Source organism: Globicephala melas, chromosome 3 (assembly GCF_963455315.2).
Source record: "Globicephala melas chromosome 3, mGloMel1.2, whole genome shotgun sequence".
Classification (NCBI taxonomy): Eukaryota; Metazoa; Chordata; class Mammalia; order Artiodactyla; family Delphinidae; genus Globicephala; species Globicephala melas.
The window spans coordinates 27,638,939-27,663,106 of record NC_083316.1 but is presented as its reverse complement, the minus strand read 5'-3'; the positions used below and the strand labels follow the sequence as shown (position 1 = coordinate 27,663,106).

At 43.1% G+C, this 24,168-nt stretch overlaps 1 protein-coding gene across 1 annotated transcript in view; it reads left to right on the top strand.

Moving 5' to 3' along the window:
• The window catches only part of ADAMTS12 (ADAM metallopeptidase with thrombospondin type 1 motif 12), a 388,903-nt gene that overhangs the window by 199,258 nt on the left and 165,477 nt on the right, over positions 1-24,168 (top strand). The window contains exons 4-5 of the mRNA XM_060295700.1: positions 18,337-18,533; positions 19,481-19,564. Coding sequence (XP_060151683.1) covers positions 18,337-18,533; positions 19,481-19,564 — 281 coding nt within the window. The remainder of the gene's footprint in view (positions 1-18,336; positions 18,534-19,480; positions 19,565-24,168) is intronic.

Below are 24,168 nucleotides of genomic sequence, written 5' to 3'. Positions count from 1 at the left end.
TTCTTCTGGGACCCCTATGATTCAAATGTTGGTACATTTAATGTTGTCACAGAGGTTTCTGAGACTGTCCTCAATTCTTTTCATTCCTTTTTCTGTATTCTGCTCTGCAGCAGTTATTTCCACTATTTTATCTTCCAGGTCACTTATCCATTCTTCTGCCTCAGTTACTGTGCTCTTGATTCCTTCTACAGAATTTTTCATTTCATTTATTATGTTGTTCCTCAGTGTTTGTTTGCTCTTTACTTCTTCTAGGTCCTTGTTAAATGTTTCTTGTATTTTCTCCATTCTTTTTCCAAGATTTTGGATCATCTTTACTATCATTACTCTCAATTATTTTTCAGGTAGACTATTTCCTCTTCATTTGTTTGGCTTGGTGGGTTTTTTATGTTGCTACTTCTTCTGCTGCATATTTCTCTGTCTTCCCATTTTGTTTAACTTACTGTGTTTGGGTCTCCTTTTCATAGGCTGCACGTTCATAGTTCCTGTTGTTTTTGGTGTCTGCCCCCAGTGGGTAGCGTTGCTTCAGTGGCTTGTGTAGGCTTCCTGGTAGAGGGGACTGATGCCTGTTTTCTGGTGGGTGGGGCTAGACTTTGTCTTTTTGGTGGGCAGGGCTGCATCTGGTAGTGTGTTTTGGGCTGTCTGTGACCTTAGTATGGTTTTAGGCAGCCTCTCTGCTAATGGGTGGGGTTGTGTTCCTGTTTTGCTAGTTGTTTAGCATTGGGTGTCCAGCACTGAAGCTTGCTGGCCGTTGGCTGGAACTGGGTCTTAGCATTCAGATGGAGACCTCTGGGAGAGCTCTTGCCGATTGATATTACTTGAGGCCGGGAAGTCTCTGGTGGTCCAGTGTCCTGAACTTGACCCTCTACCTCAGAGGCAGAGGCCTGACACCAGGCCAGAGCACCAAGACCCTGACAGCCACACAGCTCAAGTTGATTGTGGGGATTTAATCCACTGATTCTGAGACTGCCCAGAGAAATTTCCCTTTCTCCTCTTTGTTTGCACAGCTCCTGTGGTTCAGCTTTAGTTTTGGCCCCCACCTCTGCATGTAGGTTTCCCTCACGATTCCAGGTATGTGGGGATTTTCTTGCCTTTTGGGAAGTCTGAGGTCTTCTGCCAGTGTTCAGTAGGTGTTCTGTAGGAGTTTTTCCCCATGTAGATGTATTTTTGATGTATTTGTCAGAAGGAAGGTGATTTCCACATCTTACTCCTCCACTGTCTTGAATGTGCACCCTTCACATTATTTTTAAAGTTCATTTTTCTAACTTAAAAAGTAATATAGAAAATACAGTAGAGTGTATAAAAGAAAAATTACCCACAGTCTCACTTGCTCTAATGAACTTCTGAGAAATTTCAAAATGGAAGGGGGGAGCACCTTGTTATTTTGTGAGTTCCCTTGTCCCTTAGAGTGAGGAGGGCACCTGACTCCAGAATAGTGTTTCCTTTAGGAAACAAAACTTGCCCAGTTTTGATATGTGTGCACGTTTGTTGTTAAGTAGAGGGAAAGAACTGCAAATATGTCCATATGTACATATGTTATACACCCATACTTATGTAAATATGACCAGATATAAATATAATAATTATCTCATCGGGCTGGAATTGTTCTTTTGCTGTCTGTTCAGAAATGAGGCAGATGGTTTCTCAAGGTTTCTGTGATCTATTTCTCTAATTAGAGGGCTCAGAGATTTCTCTCCTCATGACTTGCAACTTGACTCTTGCTGTCTCACCAAGTTAACGATTTTTTTTTACTCAGGGACTCTGGGGGTGCAGGAAGAGCTTAGACCTATTTAAGCCCTGGCATCAAGTGGGTGAAATATCAAGCAGTCATGTGTGATCTGGGAGGCAGCAGCAGCAAAAATAGCTGACTATTAGGTTTCTTAGTAACAGATGCACTGAGCCTTTGATGCCGCCAGATAGAGTGTTAATAAATGAACAATCCAGTAGGCATCACCCAGAATTTTCTTGCTGCATTTTAAAGTGCATGTGAATCGAGGTTCCCAACCATGCATAGTGTTTTCTTCCCCTTTCCACAAAACCTTGGTACCTTCAGATCTCTTAAGATGACCATACATAGGACTCAAGGGATTGTTGTCTCCAGAATGAGAGTAGGCATGTAATATTTATGAACATACTGTTTCTGGAAGCTGTTGGGCAGTTCAGTCTTATTCCTGCTAGTGACAGAGTGGAGGTACTAAAAGAGAGCCCACTGTTTATTTACGTTTAATCAACTTGCTGAGCTGAGGGATTGGATCAAATGCTACCACTTTGTGATGAAAGCAGCCCACCTTCTGAGGGTCATGGGTGAGAAGAGATAGTGCTTACAAACATGGAGGGGGTGGTTAAGTCATCATATCATTCAGGATATGTTTATGTGTAGCAGAAAACCCCATATAATATTTGCTTATTTAAACTACTGTTGTTACTGACTGCAAAGAACTATTCTAGGTGCTGGGGATAAAGGAGTGAATAAAACAGACAAAATAGCCCTCTTTTATTCTAGTTGAAAAATGGACTTTTATCACTCACATCAATGAAATTTGGAGATAAAATGTCCAAGGCTGGTGTAGCGCTCCACAGTCTTCAGGAACTCAGACTCGTATTGTCTGTCTTCTATCTTGTTTTTCTATCTTCTTTGACATCTGGCTTCTACTTCCTTGTCCAGACCATCCAGATTCAGACCAGAAAGGAGGAAGAATAAAAGAGGTATCCATGCCTTCCCTTTAAGTTCTGTAAGTTACATGTAGCACTTCCCCTTGTGTCTCATTGGTCAGAATTTAGCCACAAGGGAGGCTGGGACATTTAGTCTTTATTCTAGGAGGCTGTGTGCCCAGCAAAATGTCAACGAGGAGGAAAAAATATTGCGGGAACTGGTAGTCTGACACAGTCATCATAAAGTCAGGCACAAGTTGCCTTAGGCTTGATATGGTAGTTTTAAGGACCTGACACAAAAAATAGAGAAGGGACAGATGGAGAAAGGACATTGTGAGGGTACCCACCTTAGGTTGCCCACCACCTTAGAGTGGCCTAGATCTGTTGGAGAGCACTGATTCATTTTTCCTTCTGTGTCAATGCTTGCCTGTAGGTCCATCTTACCATTAAGAAAAGCCTGTTAAGTAGTTTGCACCATATTTATTGAGCACATACTATGTTTGGAGAGCTCAGTAATCTTTAAAAAGTACTGCCAGAAAGTGTAGGGAGGTAGATACGGAGTTTCAGAGTGGCCTCTTCCTTGGAAGGTCCCGCTGAGGCTCAGGACCAGCCCTAGGTAAATTGTAAGATGGCCCCATGCTGGTCCATCACCCATATCCCCACAGATGGAAGAGAGCTCCATTCTCCAAGTGACCACTCTCTGGTCTCTCCCACTGCCTCAGTGGCTCTACTTATGTAATAGGTCTTTCTGGTCCATCAATATGTAAACCTTCATTAAGACCTAGAAAGAAAGCATAAGCTACTTAAAGCAACCTGAGTTTCTTTTCTCACTCTGTAGCTCCTGTACAAGACATTTTTTTCTTTACTTTCATGTAGGTAATTTTAGAATGAGAGATTCTTATAATCTAAAGAGGCTTTGGCAGTCATTTAGTCTAAATTCCTTCCTGAGCTTCTCTTCCTTAAAGCTGTGTTCCGCAAGTAATGTGCCATGGAAGTCTAGGTATTAACAGGAGCTCTGAAAACGAGTCCCAAGGTCAAGAAAGCTTGGGAAACAAGAGTACCAAATTCCCCAGTTGGAGATTCGCAATATAATTAGTTTTTATAGGCTGGCAAAATTCCATACCTTACATGAAAATGTAATTGTGCAGGAGTAAACTACTGATGCCTGCAGAAAACGAGAGCTCACCACTGAGGACTTAGAGCCTCTCAGAAGCCTTTCATGGTGGCTTGGGTGAAGTGTGAAGGTCCCTGAGTTATTCACCAATCCTTCGGTCATGAAGCTGAGGAAAATGTGCTGCCAGACTTCTGTCAATGTTTAAGCATGCTGGGACTCATTATCCACTTAGTTGATTATTCAGTTTTTCTTGGTCTTCATTCTGCCCCCAGCTGCCTCCTCCACATCTGGTCTTAATTGTGAGAAATGCATCAGTACATTTCTATCAGAAGATGAGGAATGGAAAGAAAGTGTGTGGGATTAGATCTCAAATCAGGGGGATTCCTTGTCATTCCAAATGTTACCAATGAATGAAATTGATAATTTAAAATAAAATATTAGAGAGACCTTCAAGATGGTGGAGGAGTGAGATGTGGAGATCACCTTCCTCCCCACAAATACATCAGAAATACATCTACATGTGGAACAACTCCTACAGAACACCTACTGAACGCTGGCAGAAGACCTCAGACTTCCCAAAAGGCAAGAAACTCCCCACGTACCTGGGCAGGGCAAAAGAAAAAAGAAAAAACAGAGACAAAAGAATAGGGATAGGACCTGCAACTCTTGGAGGGAGCTGTGAAGGAGAAAAGGTTTCCACATGCTAGGAGGCCCATTCACTGGCGGAGATGGGGGAGTGGGTGGGGGGGAAGCTTCGGAGCCACGTAGGAGAGTGCAGCAACAGGGCTGCAGAGGACAAAGCAGAGAGATTCCCGCACAGAGGATCCATGCCGACCAGCACTCACCAGCCCGAGAGGATTGTCTGCTCACCCACCAGGGGGTGTGGGGGCTGGGAGCTGAGGCTGCGGCTTCGGAGGTCAGACCCCAGGGAAAGGACTGGGGTTGGCTGCGTGAACACAGCCTGAAGGGGGCTAGTGCGCCACAGCTAGCTGGGAGGGAATCCGGAAAAAGGTCTAGAACTGCCAAAGAGGCAATAGACCATTGTATCGGGGTGCGTGAGGAGAGGGGATTCAGAGCACTGCCTAAACGAGCTCCAGAGATGGGTGCAAGCCGTGGCTATCAGCATGGACACCAGAGACGGGCATGAGACACTAAGGCTGCTGCTGCAGCCACCAAAAAGCCTGTGTGCAAGCCCAGGTCACTATCCACACCTCCCCTCCCGGGAGACTGGGCAGCCCGCCACTGACAGGGTCCCGTGATCCAGGGACAACTCCCCCGGGAGAACGCACGGCATGCCTCAGGCTGGTACAACGTCACGCCGGCCTCTGCCGCCGCAGGCTCGCCCCGCATTCCATACCCCTCCCCCCACCCCGGCCTGAGTGAGCTAGAGCCCCCTGATCAGCTGCTCCTTTGACTCCGTCCTGTCTGAGCCAAGAAAAGACACCCTCAGAAGAGCTACACACAGAGGCGGGGCCAAATCCAAAGCTGAGCCCCAGGAGTTGTGCGAACTAAGAAGAGAAAGGGAAATCTCTCCCAGCAGCCTCAGGAGCAGAGGATTAAATCTCCACAATCAGCTTGATGTACCCTGCATCTGCGGAATACCTGAATAGACAATGAGTCATCTCAAATTGAGGAGGTGGACTTTAGGAGCAACGATACATATATTTTTTTCCTTTTTCTCTATTTGTGAGTGTGTATGTGTATGCTTCTTTGTGTGATTTTGTCTGTGTAGCTTCGCCTTTACCATTCGTCTTAGGGTTCTGTCTGTCCGTGTTTTTAGTATAATTTTTAGCACTTGTTATCATTGTTGGATTTGTTTTCTGGTTTGGTTGCTCTCTTCTTTCCTTCTTTCTTTTTTTTTTAATTAGTTTTTAATTTTTAAAAAAATTTTAATAATTTTTATTTTCTCTTTTAATAACTTTATTTTATTTTGTTTCCTTCTTTCTTTTTTTCTCCCTTTACTTCTGAGCCGTGTGGCTGACACAGTCTTGGTACACCGAGTGAGTGTCAGGCCTGTGACTCTGAGGTGGGAGAGCCGAGTTCAGGACATTGGTCCACCAGAGACCTCCCAGCTCCACATAGTATCAAACAGTGAAAGCTCGCCGAGAAATCTCCATCTCAACACTAAGACTCAGCACCACTCAACGAACAGCAAGCTACAGTGCTGAACACCCAATGCCAAACAACAAGCAAGGCAGGAACACAACCGCACCCATTAGCAGAGAGGCTTCCTAAAATCATAAGGTCACAGACACCCCAAAACACACTACCGGATGCAGCACTGACCACCAGAAACACAAGATCCAGACTCATCCACTGGAACACAGGCAGCAGTCCCCTCCACCAGGAAGCCTACACAGCCCACTGAACCAACCTCAGCCACTGGGGGCAGGCACCAAAAACAACGGGAACTACAAACCTGCAGCCTGCGAAAAGGAGACCCCAAACACAGTAAGATAAGCAAAATGAGAAGACAGAAAAACACACAGCAGATGAAGGAGGAAGATAAAAACCCACCAGACCTAACAAATGAAGAGGCAACAGGCAGTCTACCTGAAAAGGAATTCAGAGTAATGATAGTAAAGATGATCCAAAATCTTGGAAGTAGAACGGAGAAAATACAAGAAACTTTTAACAAGGACCTAGAAAAACTAAAGAGCAAACAATGATGAACAACACAATAAATGAAATTAAAAATTCTCTAGAAGGAATCAAGAGCAGAATAACTGAGGCAGAAGAATGGATAAGTGACAAGGAAGAAAAAATAGTGGAAATAATTATTGCAGAGCAGAATAAAGAAAAAAGAATTGAGGACAGGGCTTCCCTGGTGGCGCAGTGGTTGAGAGTCCACCTGCCGATGCAGGGGACACGGGTTTGTGCCCCGGTCGGGGAAGATTCCACATGCCGCGGAGCGGCTGGGCCCGTGAGCCATGGCAGCTGAGCCTGCGTGTCCAGAGCCTGTGCTCCACAACGGGAAAGGCCACAACAGTGAGAGGCCCGCATACCGCAGGGAAAAAAAAAAAAAACACACATGGAGGCTAAATAATACACTACTTGATAACCAAGATATCACTGCAGAAATCAAAGAGGAAATAAAAAAATACCTAGAAACAAATGACAGTGCAAAAAAATGACCCAAAACCTATGGGATGCAGCAAAAGCAGTTTAAGAGAGAAGTTTATAACAATACAATCCTACCTCAAGAAACATCTCAAATAAACAATCTAATCTTACACCTAAAGCAGTTAGACAGATAAGAACAAAAAACCCCTAAGTTAGCAGAAGGAAAGAAATCATAAAGATCAGATCAGAAATAAGTGGAAAAAAATGAAGGAAACAGTAGCAAAGATCAATAAAACTAAAAGCTGGTCCTTTGAGAAGATAAACAAAATGGATAAACATTAGCCAGACTCATCAAGAAAAAAAGGGAGAAGCCTCAAATCAACAGAATTAGAAATGGAAAAGGAGAAGTAACAACTGACACTGCAGAAATACAAAGGATCATGAGAGATTACTACAAGCAACTCTATGCCAATAAAATGGACAACCTGGAAGAAATGGACGAATTCTTAGAAAAGCACAACATTATGAGACTGAACCAGGAAGAAATAGAAAATATACACAGACCAATCACAAGCACTGAAATTGAGACTGTGATTAAAAATCTTCCAACAAACAAAAGCCCAGGACCAGATGGCTTCACAGGCGAATTCTATCAAACATTAGAGAACAGCTAACACCCATCCTTCTCAAACTCTTCCAAAATACAGCAGAGGGAGGAACACTCTGAATCTCACTCTACGAGACCACCATCACCCTGATACCAAAACCAGACACAGATGTCAGAAAGAAAGAAAACTACAGGTTAATATCACTGATGAACGTACATGCAAAAATCCTCAACAAAATACTAGCAGACAGGGCTTCTCTGGTGGCTCAGTGGTTGAGGGTCCACCTGCCAATGCAGGGTACACGTGTTCATGCCCCAGTCTGGGAGGGTCCCACATGCTGCGGAGCCGCTGGGCCCGTGGGCCGTGGCCGCTGGGCCTGCGTGTCCAGAGCATGTGCTCCACGACAGGAGAGGCCACAGCAATGGGAGGCCCGCGTACCACAAAAAACAAACAAACAAACAAACAAAAATACTACTAGCAGACAGAATCCAACAGCACATTAAAGGATCATACATGAGAATCAAGTGGGTTTTATCCTGGGAATCCAAGGATTCTTCAATATACGCAAAACAATCAATGTGATACACTCTACTAACAAACTGAAGGATTAAAAAACCTATGATCTTCTCAAGAGATGCAGAAGAAGCTTTCGACCAAATGCAACAGCGATTTATGCTAAAAACCCTCCAGAAAGTAAGCATAGAGGGAACTTACCTCAACATAATAAAGGCCATATATGACAAACCCACAGCCAACATCGTTCTCAATGGGGAAAAAAATGAAACCATTTCCTCTTAGATCAGGAAAAAGACAAGGTTGCCCAGTCTCACCACTGTTATTCAACATAGTTTTGGAAGTTTAACCATGGCAATCAGTGAAGAATAAGAAATAAAAGGAATCTAAATCGGAAAAGAAGAAGTAAAGCTGTCAGTGTTTGCAAACGACATGATACTATACATAGCGAATGCTAAAGACTCTACCAGCAACTACTAGAGCTAATCAATGAATTTGGTAATGTTGCGGGATACAAAATTAATACACAGAAATCTCTTGCATTCCTATACACTAATGATGAAAAATCTGAAAGAGAAATTAAGGAAACCCTCCCATTTACTGCAACAAAAAGAACAAAATACTTTGGAATAAACCCACCTAAGGAGACAAAGGACCTATATGAAGAAAACAAAAGGCCTATATGCAGAAAATTATAAGACACTGATGAAAGAAATTAAAGATGATACAAACAGATGGAGAGATATACCATGTTCTTGGATTTGGAAGAATGAACATTGTGAAAATGACTGTACTACCCAAAGCAATCTACAGAGTCAATGCAATCCCTATAAAACTACCAATGGCATTTTTCACAGAACTAGAACCAAAAATTTCACAATTTGTATGAAGACACAAAAGACCCTGAATAGCTAAAGCAATCTTGAGAAAGAAAAACGGAGCAGGAGGAATCAGACTCCCTCACTTCAAACTATACTACAAAGCTACAGTAATAAAGACAGTATGGTACTGGCTCAAAAACAGAAATATAGATAAATGGAACAGGACCGAAAGCCCAGAGATAAACCCACACACATATGGTCACCTTATGTTTGATAAAGGAGGCAAGAATGTCCAATGGAGAAAAGACAGCCTCTTCAATAAGTGGTGCTGGGAAAACTGGACAGCTACATGTAAAAGAATGAAATTAGAACACTCCCTAACACCATACACAAAAATAAACTCAAAATGTATTAAAGACCTCAATGTAAGTCCAGACACTATAAAACTCTTAGATGAAAACTTAGGCAGAACACGCTCTGACATAAATCACAGCAAGATCCTTTTTGAACCACCTCGTAGAGAAATGGAAATAAAAACAAAAATAAACAAATGGGACCTAATGAAACTTAAAAGTTTTTGCACAGCAAAGGAAACCATAAACAAGACCAAAAGACAACCCTCAGAATGGGAGAATATATTTGCAAATGAAGCAGCTGACAAAGGATTAATCTCCAAAATTTACAGGCATCTCATCCAGCTCAATATCAGAAAAAGAAATAACCCAATCCAAAAATGGGCAGAAGACCTAAATAGACATTTCTCCAAAGAAGATATACAGATTGCCAACAAACACATGAAAGGATGCTCAACGTCACTAATCATTAGACAAATGCAAATCAAAACTACAATGAGGTATCACCTCACACCAGTCAGAATGGCCATCATCAAAAAATACACAAACAATAAACGCTGGAGAGGGTGTGGAGAAAAGAGAACCCTCTTGCACTGTTGGTGGGAATGTAAATTGATACAGCCACTTTGGAGAACAGCATGGAGGTTCCTTATAAATCTAAAAATAGAACTGCCATATGACCCAGCAATCCCACTACTGGGCATATACCCTGAGAAAAGCATAATTCAAAAAGAGACATGTACCACAATGTTCATTGTAACTCTATTTAGAATAGCCAGGACATGGAAGCAACCTAAGTGTCCATTGACAGATGAATGGATAAAGAAGATGTGGCACATATATGTAATGGAATATTACTCAGCCATAAAAAGAAATGAAATTGAGTTATTTGTAGTGAGGTGGATGGACCTAGAGACTGTCATACAGAGTGAAGTAAATCAGAATGAGATAAACAAATACTGTATGCTAACACATATATATGGAATCTAAAAACAAGAAAGCAAGAACCTAGGGGCAGGACAGGAATAAAGATGCAGACTTAGGGAGTGTACTTGAGGACACAGAGAGGGGGAAGTGTAAGCTGGGATGAAGTGAGTGAGTGGCGTGGACTTATATATACTACCAAATGTAAAATGGGTAGCTGGAGGGAAGCAGCTGCATAGCACAGGGAGAGCAGCTCGGTGCTCTGTGACCACCTAGAGAGGTGAGATAGGGAGAGTGGGAGGGATTTTCAGGAGGGAGGAGATATGGGGATATATGTATATGTATAGCTGATTCACTTTGCTATAAAGCAGAAACTAACACACCATTGTAAAGCAATTATACTCCAATAAAGATGTTAAAAATTAAATTATTTAATTAAATAATATGCTAATGGATTAAATTGTTTTATAAATTCTCTTTCTGATTTACTCTCCAGAGAGATCTTAAACCCTCCCTTTCACTTATACTTGATTTGATTATGTTGTTATTTGGGGAATTTTCACATTTCCAAAATGGTTCATCATTTCCTCTTTTTTTTTTTTTTTTTTTTTTTTTTTGGCATGTTCTGAATAAACTTAGGGCTTTGTAAGGCAAGACCAGTCAGCCTTTGGAGAGTATATTTCATTTTATTTTTTCAGGTTCTCTTATTTATGTCCACAGTCCTAAACCTGGGGGGTTCTTGCTTTTGACGTATACTAGTTACTAATACTTAGTTTATGTAACTGCACTTGTTTGTCTTTAAAGACAGCTGTTTTTACTTTAATAGTGACCAGTTTTGAGAAATGGATAGTCTATTACCGAAGTGTAAAAATATTTTTAGTCCCCAGGGAATGAGGTAAATTTTTTTTTTTTTTTTTTAGTGAAAATAAGCTCCCCGGCTGAGGCATTTTTTTTTAACATCTTTATTGGAGTATAATTGCTTTACAATGGTGTGTTAGTTTCTACTTTATAACAAAGTGAATCAGTTATACATATACATATGTTCCCGTATCTCTTCCCTCTTGCATCTCCCTCCCTCCCACCCTCCCTATCCCACCCCTCTAGGTGGTCACAAACCACGGAGCTGATCTCCCTGTGCTATGCAGCTTCTTCCGACTAGCTATCTATTTTATGTTTGGTAGTGTATATATGTCCATGCCACTCTCTCACTTTGTCACAGCTTACCCTTCCCCCTCCCCATATCCTCAAGTCCATTCTCTAGTAGGTCTGTGTCTTTATTCCCGTCTTACCTCTAGGTTCTTCATGACATTTTTTTTTCTTTCTTAGATTCCATATATATGTGTTAGAATATGGTATTTGTTTTTCTCTTTCTGACTCACTTCACTCTGTATGACAGACTCTATGTCCGTCCACCTTACTACAGATAACTCAATTTCATTTCTTTCTATGGCTGAGTAATATTCCATTGTATATATGTGCCACATCTTCTTTATCCATTCATCTGTTGATGGACACTTAGATTGCTTCCATGTCCTGGCTATTGTAAATAGAGCTGCAATGAACATTTTGGTACATGAGTTTTTTTGAATTATGGTTTTCTCAGGGTATATGCCCAGTAGTGGGATTGCTGGGTTGTATGGTAATTCTATTTTTAGTTTTTTAAGGAACCTCCATGCTGTTCTCCATAGTGGCTGTATCAATTTACATTTCTACCAACAGTGCAAGAGGGTTCCCTTTTCTCCACACCCTGTCCAGCATTTATTGTTTGTGTATTTTTTGATGATGGCCATTCTGACTGGTGTGAGATGATATCTCATTGTAGTTTTGATTTGCATTTCTCTAATGATTAATGATGTTGAGCATTCTTTCATGTGTTTGTTGGCAATCTGTATATCTTCTTTGGAGAAATGTCTATTTAGGTCTTCTGCCCATTTTTGGATTGGGTTGTTTGTTTTTTTCTTATTGAACTGCATGAGCTGCTTGTAAATTTTGGAGATTAATCCATTGTCAGTTGCTTCATTTGCAAATATTTTCTCCCATTCTGAGGGTTGTCTTTTGGTCTTGTTTATGGTTTCCTTTGCTATGCAAAATCTGAGGCATTTTAAATCTATCCAAAGCCAGCCTGAAGAGATGAACAGGTCTGGCAGCTCAGCTATCATTGCTAAAGGACATGGCTCCAGCATTGACCTTCAGCTCTGTTGGGAAAGGCCACAGTGTTCTGCCAAGAAGGGGATCTGGTTGCAAGTATGTGATGGCAGCCAGCTGCTGACAGTTGTGCATGGGCAATGGAAAGATGTGTTGGCTCAACTCTGACAACACCAGAGCTGACAGGTCCCTGAGAGATGGTGGTATCTAGTGGCTCAAAGTTGTGTTGTGTGGAATCCCCCTCAGGGTCATCTGCCACAACCCAGTGATCAGAGCCACTTTCTTTTCTTTGCTTTTTGCTTAATCTTTGTTTGAAGAAAGGGTTCCATAAGTGAAATAAAATTTTAAAGTAGGAGTTCAGTTCATTTTCCTCATTACATTGGGGTGGAGTTGTGGGGACTGGTGATGAGAACATTTGTCCATAGTCACGGGACTTGCAGTTGGCTCTGTGCAGAAGTGGTTCAGGCTGGGCCCATAGGGAGTGAGTCAGCAGTGGGCCTGGACAAGGTGTCTAGGTCCTCTCAGACTTAAGACATTCTTCTTCCCTTTTCCAGGCAAGTGGAGCCTGGGAATTCCACCCCCATCTCTATGCCACCCATCTAAATAAGATTCAGACTGACTCACCTAAAATGCTCACCTGCTGCTTAGTGGCTATGAGACTTTGAACAAATTTGAATAAATATAACCTCTTCGAATCTCATTTTTCTCACTTAAAAATGGCAGTAATAAGACTTACCTCAAAACTTGTTGAGAATTAAATGCAGTTGGCCCTCCCTATCTGAAGGTTCAGCCAACCACAGATTCAGCCAACTTTGGATGGAAAATACTCCAGAAAAAAAAGAAAAACTCCAGAAAATTCCAGAAAGCAAAATTTGGATTTGTTGCTCACTGGCAACTATTTGCATAGCATGTTATTGTATTTATAACTATTTACATAGCACTTACATTATATTAGGTATTACAAGTAATCTAGAGATGATTTAAAGTATACAGGAGGATGTGCGTAGGTTATATGCAAATATGTCATTGTATATAAATGACTTGAATATTCATGGATATTGGCATCTGCAGGGACTCCTGGAACTAATTCCCTGTGGATACAGAAGGGTGACTGTAATAAATGTCAGATCTGAAAAAATGTTCATCACAGGCCTGTCTCTTGATAGGCGCTCCGTCAGAAGTGGGCATTAGTGTTTGTGTTCTTCCTGAGTTGTGTTTCAGGAAACTCACTCATGCTGGTGGCAGGAAGGTGGGAACAAGGGTACTAGGTCTCACTTATCTGGAAGCTATAGAGTGTGGCCTGGTAAAGATTAACTTGAGAGGATCTTCTTGGGGGAAACTAGATCTCAAACCTGGCAGTCGGTACAATTCATGGCCAATTTCCAATTAATGATAAACAGTTCTAAGCTAGTCAGAAATCTTCCTTCTTCATGGGAGCTCTGCATATGAGGCAGCAGAAGAGAATCCAGATGAGGGAAGAGTTGAGTTGGGGTAGGAGACAGAGCCTGGAGCAATTCCCTAAGCAGAAGAGGTAGCTTCTAGAAGCTACCAGCATGCTAAAAAGGCACCCTTGAAAGTACAGGAAACTATAATTTCCAGAGTCTCCTGCTCTGTGTTCACTTTCCCTGCTACCTGATAATACTCGAGCTGCCTCCAGGCAACTTCCTCAAGGCTTGGTCTGTTCCTGTCTGAAGGTGACCCTGAGTCTAAGAGAAAGGTGGCAGTTAAAGGCTCCACTACCTGAGAAAGCTCTAAATGAGAGTGAGCTTTGTGAAGAGCTGCCTAAAGCATTTGGGAAAGGAGGAAAAAAAAAAAAAGCTGAATTATTTGTATTTCCCAGGGATCTTCAGTGCCTCTGCTGTGCTAGTGTTCAGGGTGTCCTGGACATCTCAGTGGACCCTGGACACACCCCTGCTCTTCCTTAGCTTCCGGTTTAGGGAAGTCATTCCTGTGTCAGGACAGGAAATCATCTGTACTTACACTGCCCACTTGGCTAGATTTCTTCCCTTAAAACAAACACGTCCCAGTCTCAGTGTGGAGAATCCTCTAACTGAAACAGTCCTCTCAGGGAGAAAAGTAAACAACTCTTGCAGTTCTTCTTTATTTGTGATTCATAAATCTGTTCCAATTCATTTTTAGTTTTTCCTTCACCCATGCATCAAGAATTTACTGGTGTCACTGTTTGCCAAGCACAGTATTAGGCACTGGATACAAAGCTAGTGGAGCTCTGGCCCTGTAGGTACTTAAAGCCTCACTGGACATTCCCCAAGCAGCAGGATATCACAGCAGGGTAGAAAGTGCTCAGAAGCTATCCCAGCCCAGAAGAGGGATCTCTAAACAGAGTGTGTGTGGTATGGAATGGACTGTGTCCTCCTGAATTTCCCATGTTGAAGTTCTAACCCCCAGTGTGACTGTATTTGGACATAGGGCTTTTAGGAGGAAACTAAGGTTAAATGAAATCATAAGGGTGGGGTCCTAATCCAATTGGATTGGTGGCCATATGAGAAGAGGATGAAAAAGAGATCCCTCTCTCTCTCCACATGCACACAGTGGGAAAAGAGGTCTCACCAGAGACTGACCATGCTGGCATCCTGATCTTCCAGCTTCCAGGACCGTGAGAAAGTAAATTTCTGTTGATGGTATTTCGTTGTGGCAGTCTGAGCTAAGATAATGTGTGTGTGTGTTTGAGGGGCAGTGGGGCGGGGGGGTTGGGGAGATAGGAGCTTCCCAGAATTGTTGGCACCTCACCTGCCCCCGAAGGACTGTCCGGCTTTGTCATCAGGCCTTGAAGATAAACGTGTAGGGCTGACTTCTTGTAGTTCATAACATTTCTTAGCCAAGTCTGGGATGACTTCCTCAGGACTCAGCAAAGTCAGCCTAGATATGTACAGTTCTGTCTCCCAACTCAGTCCCAACAGGGCCCAATTCAAATCCCACCACTTCTGGCACTATCTGTAATAGAACTGATATCTCTCTCCTTGGGAATTATTTGAAACCTGATCATGACATTTTCATATGTTCTTGTTATCTTACGCACAATTAGATTGACTGTCACATCAGTGCGAAGATCATGTCACTTATTTCTTTGCCTCTATTCCTAGGAAGGTAGAGTAGGGCTTGCCCATAGAGCCTGGTCCATGTTGTTGCTGTCACCAGACAGACTTGGCTGGATCTAGGCTCTGTTGTTTACTGCGTGACTCTGGGGAAATTATTTAACCTCTTTGAGCTTTGGTTTCCTCGTCTGTACTACGGTGATAACATCAGGGCTTATCAGATGGACTTGCTGGCACAGTGAATGAAGCATTGTGTATGGAGGGCTTAGCACAGGATCTGGCCTTTAGCACGTGCTTGGTGTAGGCTTGTTGAAAACCTTTTGATATTTGTCTTTACCAGACCCCATCTCTCACTTCCATGTTTCCTCCTGCAAGACCATTTACTGAGTGACTCACCTATTTGCTGGAAAAATGAAGATAACCTGATGGGCTTTAAACTCTGTTTCTTAATATCAAGGAGATAAAAGGTAGAGGAGGGAGAGTAGAGAAGGAGAAGTGAGAAAAGAAAGAAAGGACTGGGAGAAGCAGAGAAATCGCCTTTATTCTACCAGTGTCTTACCTGTGCCGGCCTCCTGCCAGACCTTAGACACATTTGGGCCTGAGGAGGTGGGAGGGGGGAACCACAGCCAGCCAGGGATCCAAGGCTGCAGCCTGGAGCACAGGGTCCTCTTTAATTAAAGGGCTGCATACTGCACGGTGTCTGCCAAGTGCAGTGAGCTGAGGGCTATACGAGGGGGCCAGCGCCCAGGGAAGGGATGCAGAGCCTGTGGAGCCAAGGGAGAGTAGGGGACCGTGTGACCAAGGGCTTTGTGAGGGCACTGGGTTGCCCGGGTAGGTGAGCTCGTGGAGAGCACTGAGCATCCTTGCACCTTGGAGGAGACCCATCCCCACACGGCAAAGACAGGAGACCGAGAAAAGGAGATTGCACCTCACCCATGTTGGTAAGGTTCCTCTACTTGGCCCAGTCTTCTGACACCACTCCCAGAAGCACAGACCCCACCTGAGCTCAGGGTGGCTGGTTCCCTGGCTTGTGCAGAAAGATTTAGAAACAGGTTGTAGTTTGAAAATGTTCCCATGAGCTTCAAAAAGAGATGAAAGGGTGAGAGACAGGAGGTCAGTAGGGGTTCAGAGTTAGAAACCATCAGTCAACTCTCTGGAGAGTTCTTAGGGAAGTCATACTTATCCATGCAAAGTAAGGGGAGAAGGAAGATAGAAAGTTGTTCTACCGCAGATGAGGGGTTAACCGTCTCCCCGTTTGTAAGTCTTCACAGCACTTCCCCCTAAGGTTTCTGCAATCCTGAATTATTTTTCAACAGTCTCATATCAAAGTACAGCTTTATTATTTTCAAGGAAAACTCACAATAATAGAATTTGAATTTATTTAGCCCTATGGTCATGTGTTATTTCTTTTGTAAATATTACTCAGTGTAGTGTGTTCTAACTTCACATATAAAGCAAAACTGAGGAACCAGGATGGGTTACATAGTAAACCAGTGTAATCAGCTCTACAATCCAGAGAGCACTGTGGGGAAAGGAGCGGATATGGTTTTAGTTGTCCCTATTCCATGTCTGAGGCAGGGCCTCAGGAGGAGGTGTGGTTCTAGATGGCTCGGAAGAACAGGACCAGACTAATAAGTGGAAATGCCAGGGAGGAGGTTCCAGCTCACTACAGGAGGGAACTGTGTGTTGGTGTGTGCCCCCAGCACCGGAAGTATTCAAGCTGAGGCTGAGTGGCCATCACCAGAGAGGAGGAAGGGGGTGTGAGCTTTGCTGTTCTGCTCTCCTGTTCTGCCCTGGTCAGCGGTCCAGGGTGCCGATGAGAGTAGGTAGCAGGTGTGTGGCTGTCTTCCTGATAGAAATCTTCAAAGACTGAGACTGCTTCTCCATCAGCCCAGGCTCCTTTCCTTATTTACTCTTTTGGTAAATTGATCTTTTGTCAACTCTCTAAACCATTCTGAGCCCACTGAAACCTTTTAGACTTGACCACCACTTGGGTTAAACCTCCCAATGTGTGAAGTAGCACTTTATTCTTATTTTGGTTTTAAATAGACCTCTTTCAGGTTTCAAAGAGGTGCTTCTCAAACTTCTGGGAGTTTGAGAATGATTCTAATTCTCTTCATGATTCTATAGCCTCTTCTGGGTTTTGCCTTCCAGACTATGATCCTCATATATTGTCTTTTCCATACTTAAACCTATGAGTCACCTTGAGAGTTTTACTGTGCTTTGCTAGATCTTTTCCAGCTTTTTAAAAATACCTTCGTGAAGTAGGATATCCTGAACCACATGCAGCTTTTCCAGCTTACATTTCTGCAGTTTTATGCATATTTACTCTGTGGGAGGCAGTGTGGTGTATATGAAAATGCGTGATTTTAGGGCATAGAAAATCCTGGATCTTCCATGGATGTTATGGGCTGTGTGACTTTGGGGAGTTATTTAACCAGCCACTTTGAGCATCAGTTTCCGCATTTGCAAGATGGAGATAGCAGTAGGCACCTCAGATGTTCATGAGGATAAACAACTTGGCTTTTTTAAAAAATAATTATTTATTTGGCTGCACTGGGTCTTAGTTGAGGCACGTGGGATCTTCGTTGCCGCATGCAGGATCTTTAGTTGCAGCATGTGGGATCTAGTTCCCTGACCAGGGATGGAACCCAGGCCCCCTGCACTGGGAGTGTGGAGTCCTAACCACTGGACCACCAGGGAAGTCCTGCAACTTAGCATTTTAAAGTCTAGTACCCTGCCTTGCGTTCAGTAAGCCCTGAATAATTTAGAGGAGAAGGAGCTGGAGAAGGAGAAGAAAGTTCCCATTCTTGATTATAATATCTTTTTAATGAGGGACCTATTTAATGAAACAGGTAATAATTATTTCAGAGCAGTATATTTGAACCTCCCTGTCATATTCCAATTTCACTTATCTGGGTCATATTCATTTAAACTGATCTCTTCTTTCATTCCAGTCAAATAGATAAGAACGTTGTATTCATGCATTATTAAATATAACTTAAACTTACAGCCTTGCATCTTTATAAACATAAGTGAGTAATATGTGAGAGAGATAGAGAATGAACCCGCTATCTTCTGGTTAATGTTTAGACAGTCTTGGCACCTCCCAGAAGCAAGAGCTACAGCGAGAGAAGTGGGAGAGGAGCAAGCTGCCAGGCAGAAGCCTCTCTCGGCGTTCCATCAGCAAGGAGAGGTGGGTGGAGACCCTGGTGGTGGCCGACACGAAGATGATTGAGTACCATGGGAGCGAGAATGTGGAGTCCTATATCCTCACCATCATGAACATGGTACGTCAGACCACGTGGGGACAGGGGCAGCTGGTGAATAGATACCACTAGAGGTGCTCCATCCCCCAAATAAGAGACCTTCTTTTGATCCCCTTTTTTTTTTTTTTTTTGCGGTACGCGGGCCTCTCACTGTTGTGGCCTCTCCCATTGTGGAGCACAGGCTCCGGAAGTGCAGGCTCAGCGGCCATGGCTCACGGGCCCAGCCGCTCCACGGCATGTGGGATCTTCCCGGACCGGGGCACGAACCCGTGTCACCTGCATCGGCAGGCGGTCTCTCAACCACTGCGCCACCAGGGAAGCCCCCTTTATTTTTTAATTTTTTTTTAATTTTTTTTTTTTGGCTGCACAGCTTGCAGGATCTTAGTGCCCCGACCAGGGATTGAACCGGGCCCTTGGCCCTGAAAGTGCAGAGTCCTAACCACTGGACTGCCAGGGAATTCCCTGGTCCTTTTAATATATATATACATATATATATATATGTATTTATATTTATAAATATATTCCATGCCTAGATAATTAAGGACAAATTATTCTTTCTCTTAAAAACATGTATCCTAGGAAAACTTATAATGTATCATGTACATTTTCTACTAGTTACTTATCAAGTGACTCAATCATTTTAATATGATTTTTTCCTCACTGATTTATATAAGTTCACAAATGAGGAAACCGAGACAAAGAACTAGAACATGATTTCTTCAAGGTAGTTGGAGCTAGAATTGGAATAAAGTTAAGGACCCCTAATTTGAAGCTTCCGTTTTGCCTTGTAATGCTTCCTGCTTTCCCACGTGGCCGTATCTCACTCATCTTTGCACTCCACCAAAAATTCCTGATCTATAAGATAAGGAATTATTTCAACTACATTACAGTTCTGTTTCTTCCCCTCCTCCAGCATTTATCTGTTCTCTGTTCATGTGAGCCTAACGGTTTTCCGTTTCTGACTCTAGGTCACCGGGTTGTTCCATAACCCAAGCATTGGCAATGCAATTCACATCGTTGTGGTTCGGCTCATTCTACTTGAAGAAGAAGAGGTAAGGAATAGTTTCCCCACCGGTCTTGTGACCTGGCTCTTCACACTCCCTACCTGCTTCCTTCAGAAGAGCTGTGGATGGACAAGAAAGAGGGTACCAGAAAGATGTTTGGAAGCCCATCCGTGTTATTTTCTTGGGAATTCAGGGATGTCAAGTGGGAGATAGAGAACGTTTCCGAGATATACAGACTTGAAATCACCTGACGGTCTTTGTATCTAGTAACTCACAAATCAGATTGACAGCAGTGACTAAGAATGTTCCACAGTGGAAACAGACTAAATCATGTTATGGCTGGGTGATTCAAATAAAAGTTAGGAGAGACATGGTAATACTGAACCTTTTACACTGTTTATTTACCTCTTGCATGTTAATACATGTCTCTCGGATCTGGGCCCGCTTGTCTCTCCGCAATTTTACTTGGGGATTCTATCTCTTCTCAGAGACTTAGAGAGCATGTGTATGCTGAGACTCAACTGATACCTCAAGCCCAGACCTCCTACTTGAGCTCCAGACTTACATCCAGTTGCTCATTTGACATCTCAACCTGGATGTGTTCTACTCCACTTGAACTTGGAAACTTAGTCCAAAGTGGAATTCTCGATTACTCCCTGCCCGAATCATCTCAGCCCTGCCTTCCACCCTTCCCCTACCCCCCATCTTACCCATCTCAGTAAACGGTGCTATTGTGCACTGTTACATAAGCCTGGGAGTCACTCTTGCTTCCCTCCTTTCTTATCTTCCACGTTCCACAGCAAGGCCCACCGTGCTCCTACCTTCAAAGTGCATCTCAAAATCACCCACTGTTGTTCATCATGTCCACAGTCATTGTGTTGGTTTATGGCTTTTATCATATCCTGCCTAGACTACCACAGTGAGATCCCAAATGCTCTTCCTATTTTAAGCCTTCCCTGACACCCCCAGCACCCTAATCCAATCTCTGCGTAGCAGTTAGAATGGCAATTTTAGATACAAATTGAGTTGCTCCACTGAGCAAAACTATTTAATGGATTTATGTCGTTTTTAGAACAAATTCAGCATTTCTTACTGCGTCCTGCAGAGACATTCATGGTCTAGCCTCCGTCCACCTTTCCATTTTTTCCTTGTGTCACTCTCTGCCTCGCTTACCCCACATCCCCCCACTTTGCCCACCCCCGCACTGGACTTCAGATAGGTTCCAGAACACGCAAGGCCCCCGTCAGCCTCATGGCCTATGCACTTGAGGTTCCCAGTGCCTGAAGCACTCCTGCCCTGGCTCTGCTCAGTGGCTGACACCTTCTCACCTCTCAGGCCTCTGTTGAAATGCTGCCTCTTCAGAGAGGTCTCAATGACCAGCCTACCCAAAGCTGGTCCCACTTAACTGTTCTCCATCACAGAAAGTGATTTACTTCCTTTACTGATACCACTCTTGCAATTCATTAACAGTCTGTGTATTTGTTTTCTCTTTTCTTATTTATCTCAGCCACCATCAGAATGTGAATTCCATGAGAGTGGTAACTATGTCCCTTTATCCTTGGCTTTGTCTCCAGTACTGAACACAGTGCCTGGCCATGAATGAATGAATAAATAAATGAATGAAGTAAAATTTAGTGAATGACTGAACCAGCCAACCTGATGAAATGACTTTGCAATCTATAACACTTAGCCAGCAGCTGAGATATGTGAAGAAGGGCATCGTTCAAATCTTCATCAGCAAGAGATCTGAGGTCAAAATGCTCAGGGCAGGGTTGATTGCTTTCGGAGGAGAAGCCTCCAGGCAGATTTTAAAACAACAATCTCTGGAGCCTGATCCTTTTTCCTTCTTCTCCCCTCTACCATCGCTATTTCCCTTAGTCACTCAAGATATACTTTGGGTATCTTGGAATACCGATGGATATATTATTTCCCTTCCTGTAAACCTTTTGTTAAGAAAATTTACCCAAAACTTAGAAACCAGGCAAAACAAAAACTATGTGTCCTTTCAGTGTCTAACATGACCTATCTCACTCTATGGGAATGTAACTTTGTTTGATTATTATTCATGATTGATTAGGGTCTAGACATGGTAAAGTTAGGTGTTAACATGCAGGAAACTGATAGAGTACAAATGGGTTTTGGACAGTAGAGATGGAAATGATTTGTGTCCAGCAAGAAGATAACTCCAAAGACTATGGTTTTATTGGTCTGTGGAACATTATGTAATTTTGTATCTAATGTAGCAGTCTTAGGCCAGCATTCTTTTTTTTTTTTTTTAACTGACTATAGTTGCATCAGTTTCATGTATCTGCCTTCGAACCAGCTTTGCCATCTTGCCTGTCTCCTTATTAGTGAGTTAAATATATCTTGAACATGGGCTCACTATATATCTGTCTGAGAATTATGTTTTTAACTTTTTGAAAATTATACCTGGATACCTTGGAAGACAAATTTTCACTACTGTATAATGGCCTAGCATATATGCATGCTTAGCTACAGGGGGGAAAAAGGAAGGTTCTTCTGGGTGTGGGAAGGAAAAACCTTTACCCTCTGCAGTTTCAACAGCAGCACTAGTGGGAGCTCAACATGTGGCTTCTGTGGATTTTGGGCCCCTTTTAACTCTGTAGCTCTTCATTCCAGGAAACAATGCCGCCAAAGTCTTGCTTCCAGTGGAATCCTTTGAAAGAACTGGATTGGCCATTACCTCTCTGACCCCACCACAGTTACATTGTTTTTCTTCTTCCCTTCCTCATTTCGCAAGTGCAATGAGACACAAATGATTTGCTGCAAAAATCCACGGCTTCCTTTCTCCCACTTGCCAAATATCTTCCTCATTCAAGCTTTTATAGACTCTCCAAGGGGTACAAGGTTCATAATTTGACAACAGAACGGCCAGCTCATTGGAGAGTTGCAATTCACAATTCTCATTTTCTTGATTCCCAGATCATGGCTCTAACTATTCTTCACATCTTGGACTAATGAGCAGCCCCATCAACAGCAAACAGCAATGACTCCAGCCCTTAACTTACATCAGGGTAGCAGCCAGAGGCAGGAAGTACAGTGTGAGGTACTGGGAGGTGACTGCTCTTGAGCAAGGAGACCTGAGTTCGAGTCCTGACTCTGTCATCATCCCGTAGGTAACTCTGAGAAAGTCACATCATTGCTGCATCCCTCCTTTTTTCTTCATCTGTAAATGAGAAGCACGTTGTGGTACGTCAACTCTATGTCTCATGCTGTGCTAGCTGGTGAGGGTACAAATATGAATCAACATCGTATTTCTGATTGTGAGGAGCTTAGCATCTCCTGCACAAAGGCACAGAATAGAAAATTTCAAATTGAGCTTGTCATGAATACAAAGAAAAGAAAAAGAGTACCTGGGATAAGGAAGGATACTTGGATGTCTATGCTGGGTTTTAGAGGATGAGAAGAAATTAACCAGTGAGGAAGGACATCCCAGGAAGGGGAACCTAGAAGTAGGGACAATAGCCTTAGTGCTTAAACTAAGCACTAAGCATGCATATATGCTAGACCATTTATCTGTGAGAGGCTGTGAACACACCACTGATCATGAACCACAAAATGGGAGGCTCAGAAACCTTGCTGTGAAAAAAGGAAACAATGAGATTTTGTCGGAGGCAGGAGAGAAAACAGCCGATGGAAACCTGCCCACCTCCGTTCACACCTGGTCTTGTTCCAGTGTTACCTGTCTCTGTGTGTGACATCATCATCCTTCCTGTTGTAGGAGCCAAAGACCCAGAAGGCATCCATGACACCTCCTTCTCCCCCCTCCACCCCATATCCAGCCCATCATCATGTACTCACAGTTTTCTCTGACCATCTCATTTACATCACTTTAATTCAAGATACAGTTATCTCTTTCCTGGGCTATAGTTGTATGTACTTTCTGGTCTGCTTGGATTCCTTTTGATCTTGTTTTCTCATTGCAGCCAGGATGATCTCTAAATGGTAATCTGATTATCTCTACCCTCCTGACACCCCTTTCCAAAGCCCATCCCTGGTTTAAAGCAATCCAGTGTTTCTCTGATTCCCTCTCTAATCACTTACTATGCCCTCCTTGCTCTTGAGATAGAGTGATAGTCTTCTACTTATCATGCTTTCTCCTGCTGCTGGTCTTGTTATTGCCTGGACTGTCTTCCTTTTTGACTTCACTTAGTTAACACCTTCATCCTTCAGATCTCAGCTCAAGTGTCTCCTGGCTGGGGAAGCCTTCCCTGATGTCCATGCCCAGTAATATTTTATTATATACTCCCACAATACTGCATTTCTCCTTCATAGCACGTATCCGAATTGTAAGTTTACATCTATTTGCCTGCCATACTTTCCTTCATTAGTGTGTAAGACTGGGTCTGGCAAAGGTTGGGTCTGGTGTTGCTTGCCACTTAGCCCTACTGGTATATAACAGATAAGAGAAAGAGTGAATGAGTGAGGCCAGCAGTCAGTGGGTGAAGATAAGTGGCCAAGTCATGACAAGCCTGTGGCCCCATAAAGGGGTTTGGATCTAATCCTGTGGGAGTCTCTGGTTGATTCCAAACTGAGAGATGAAATGGAGAGAAAGGCATTAGAGAGATGGCTCTGAGGCTCTGTGGGAAGTGACATGAGGTGGGGAACACTGAGGTAGGTCTCTTCCATCA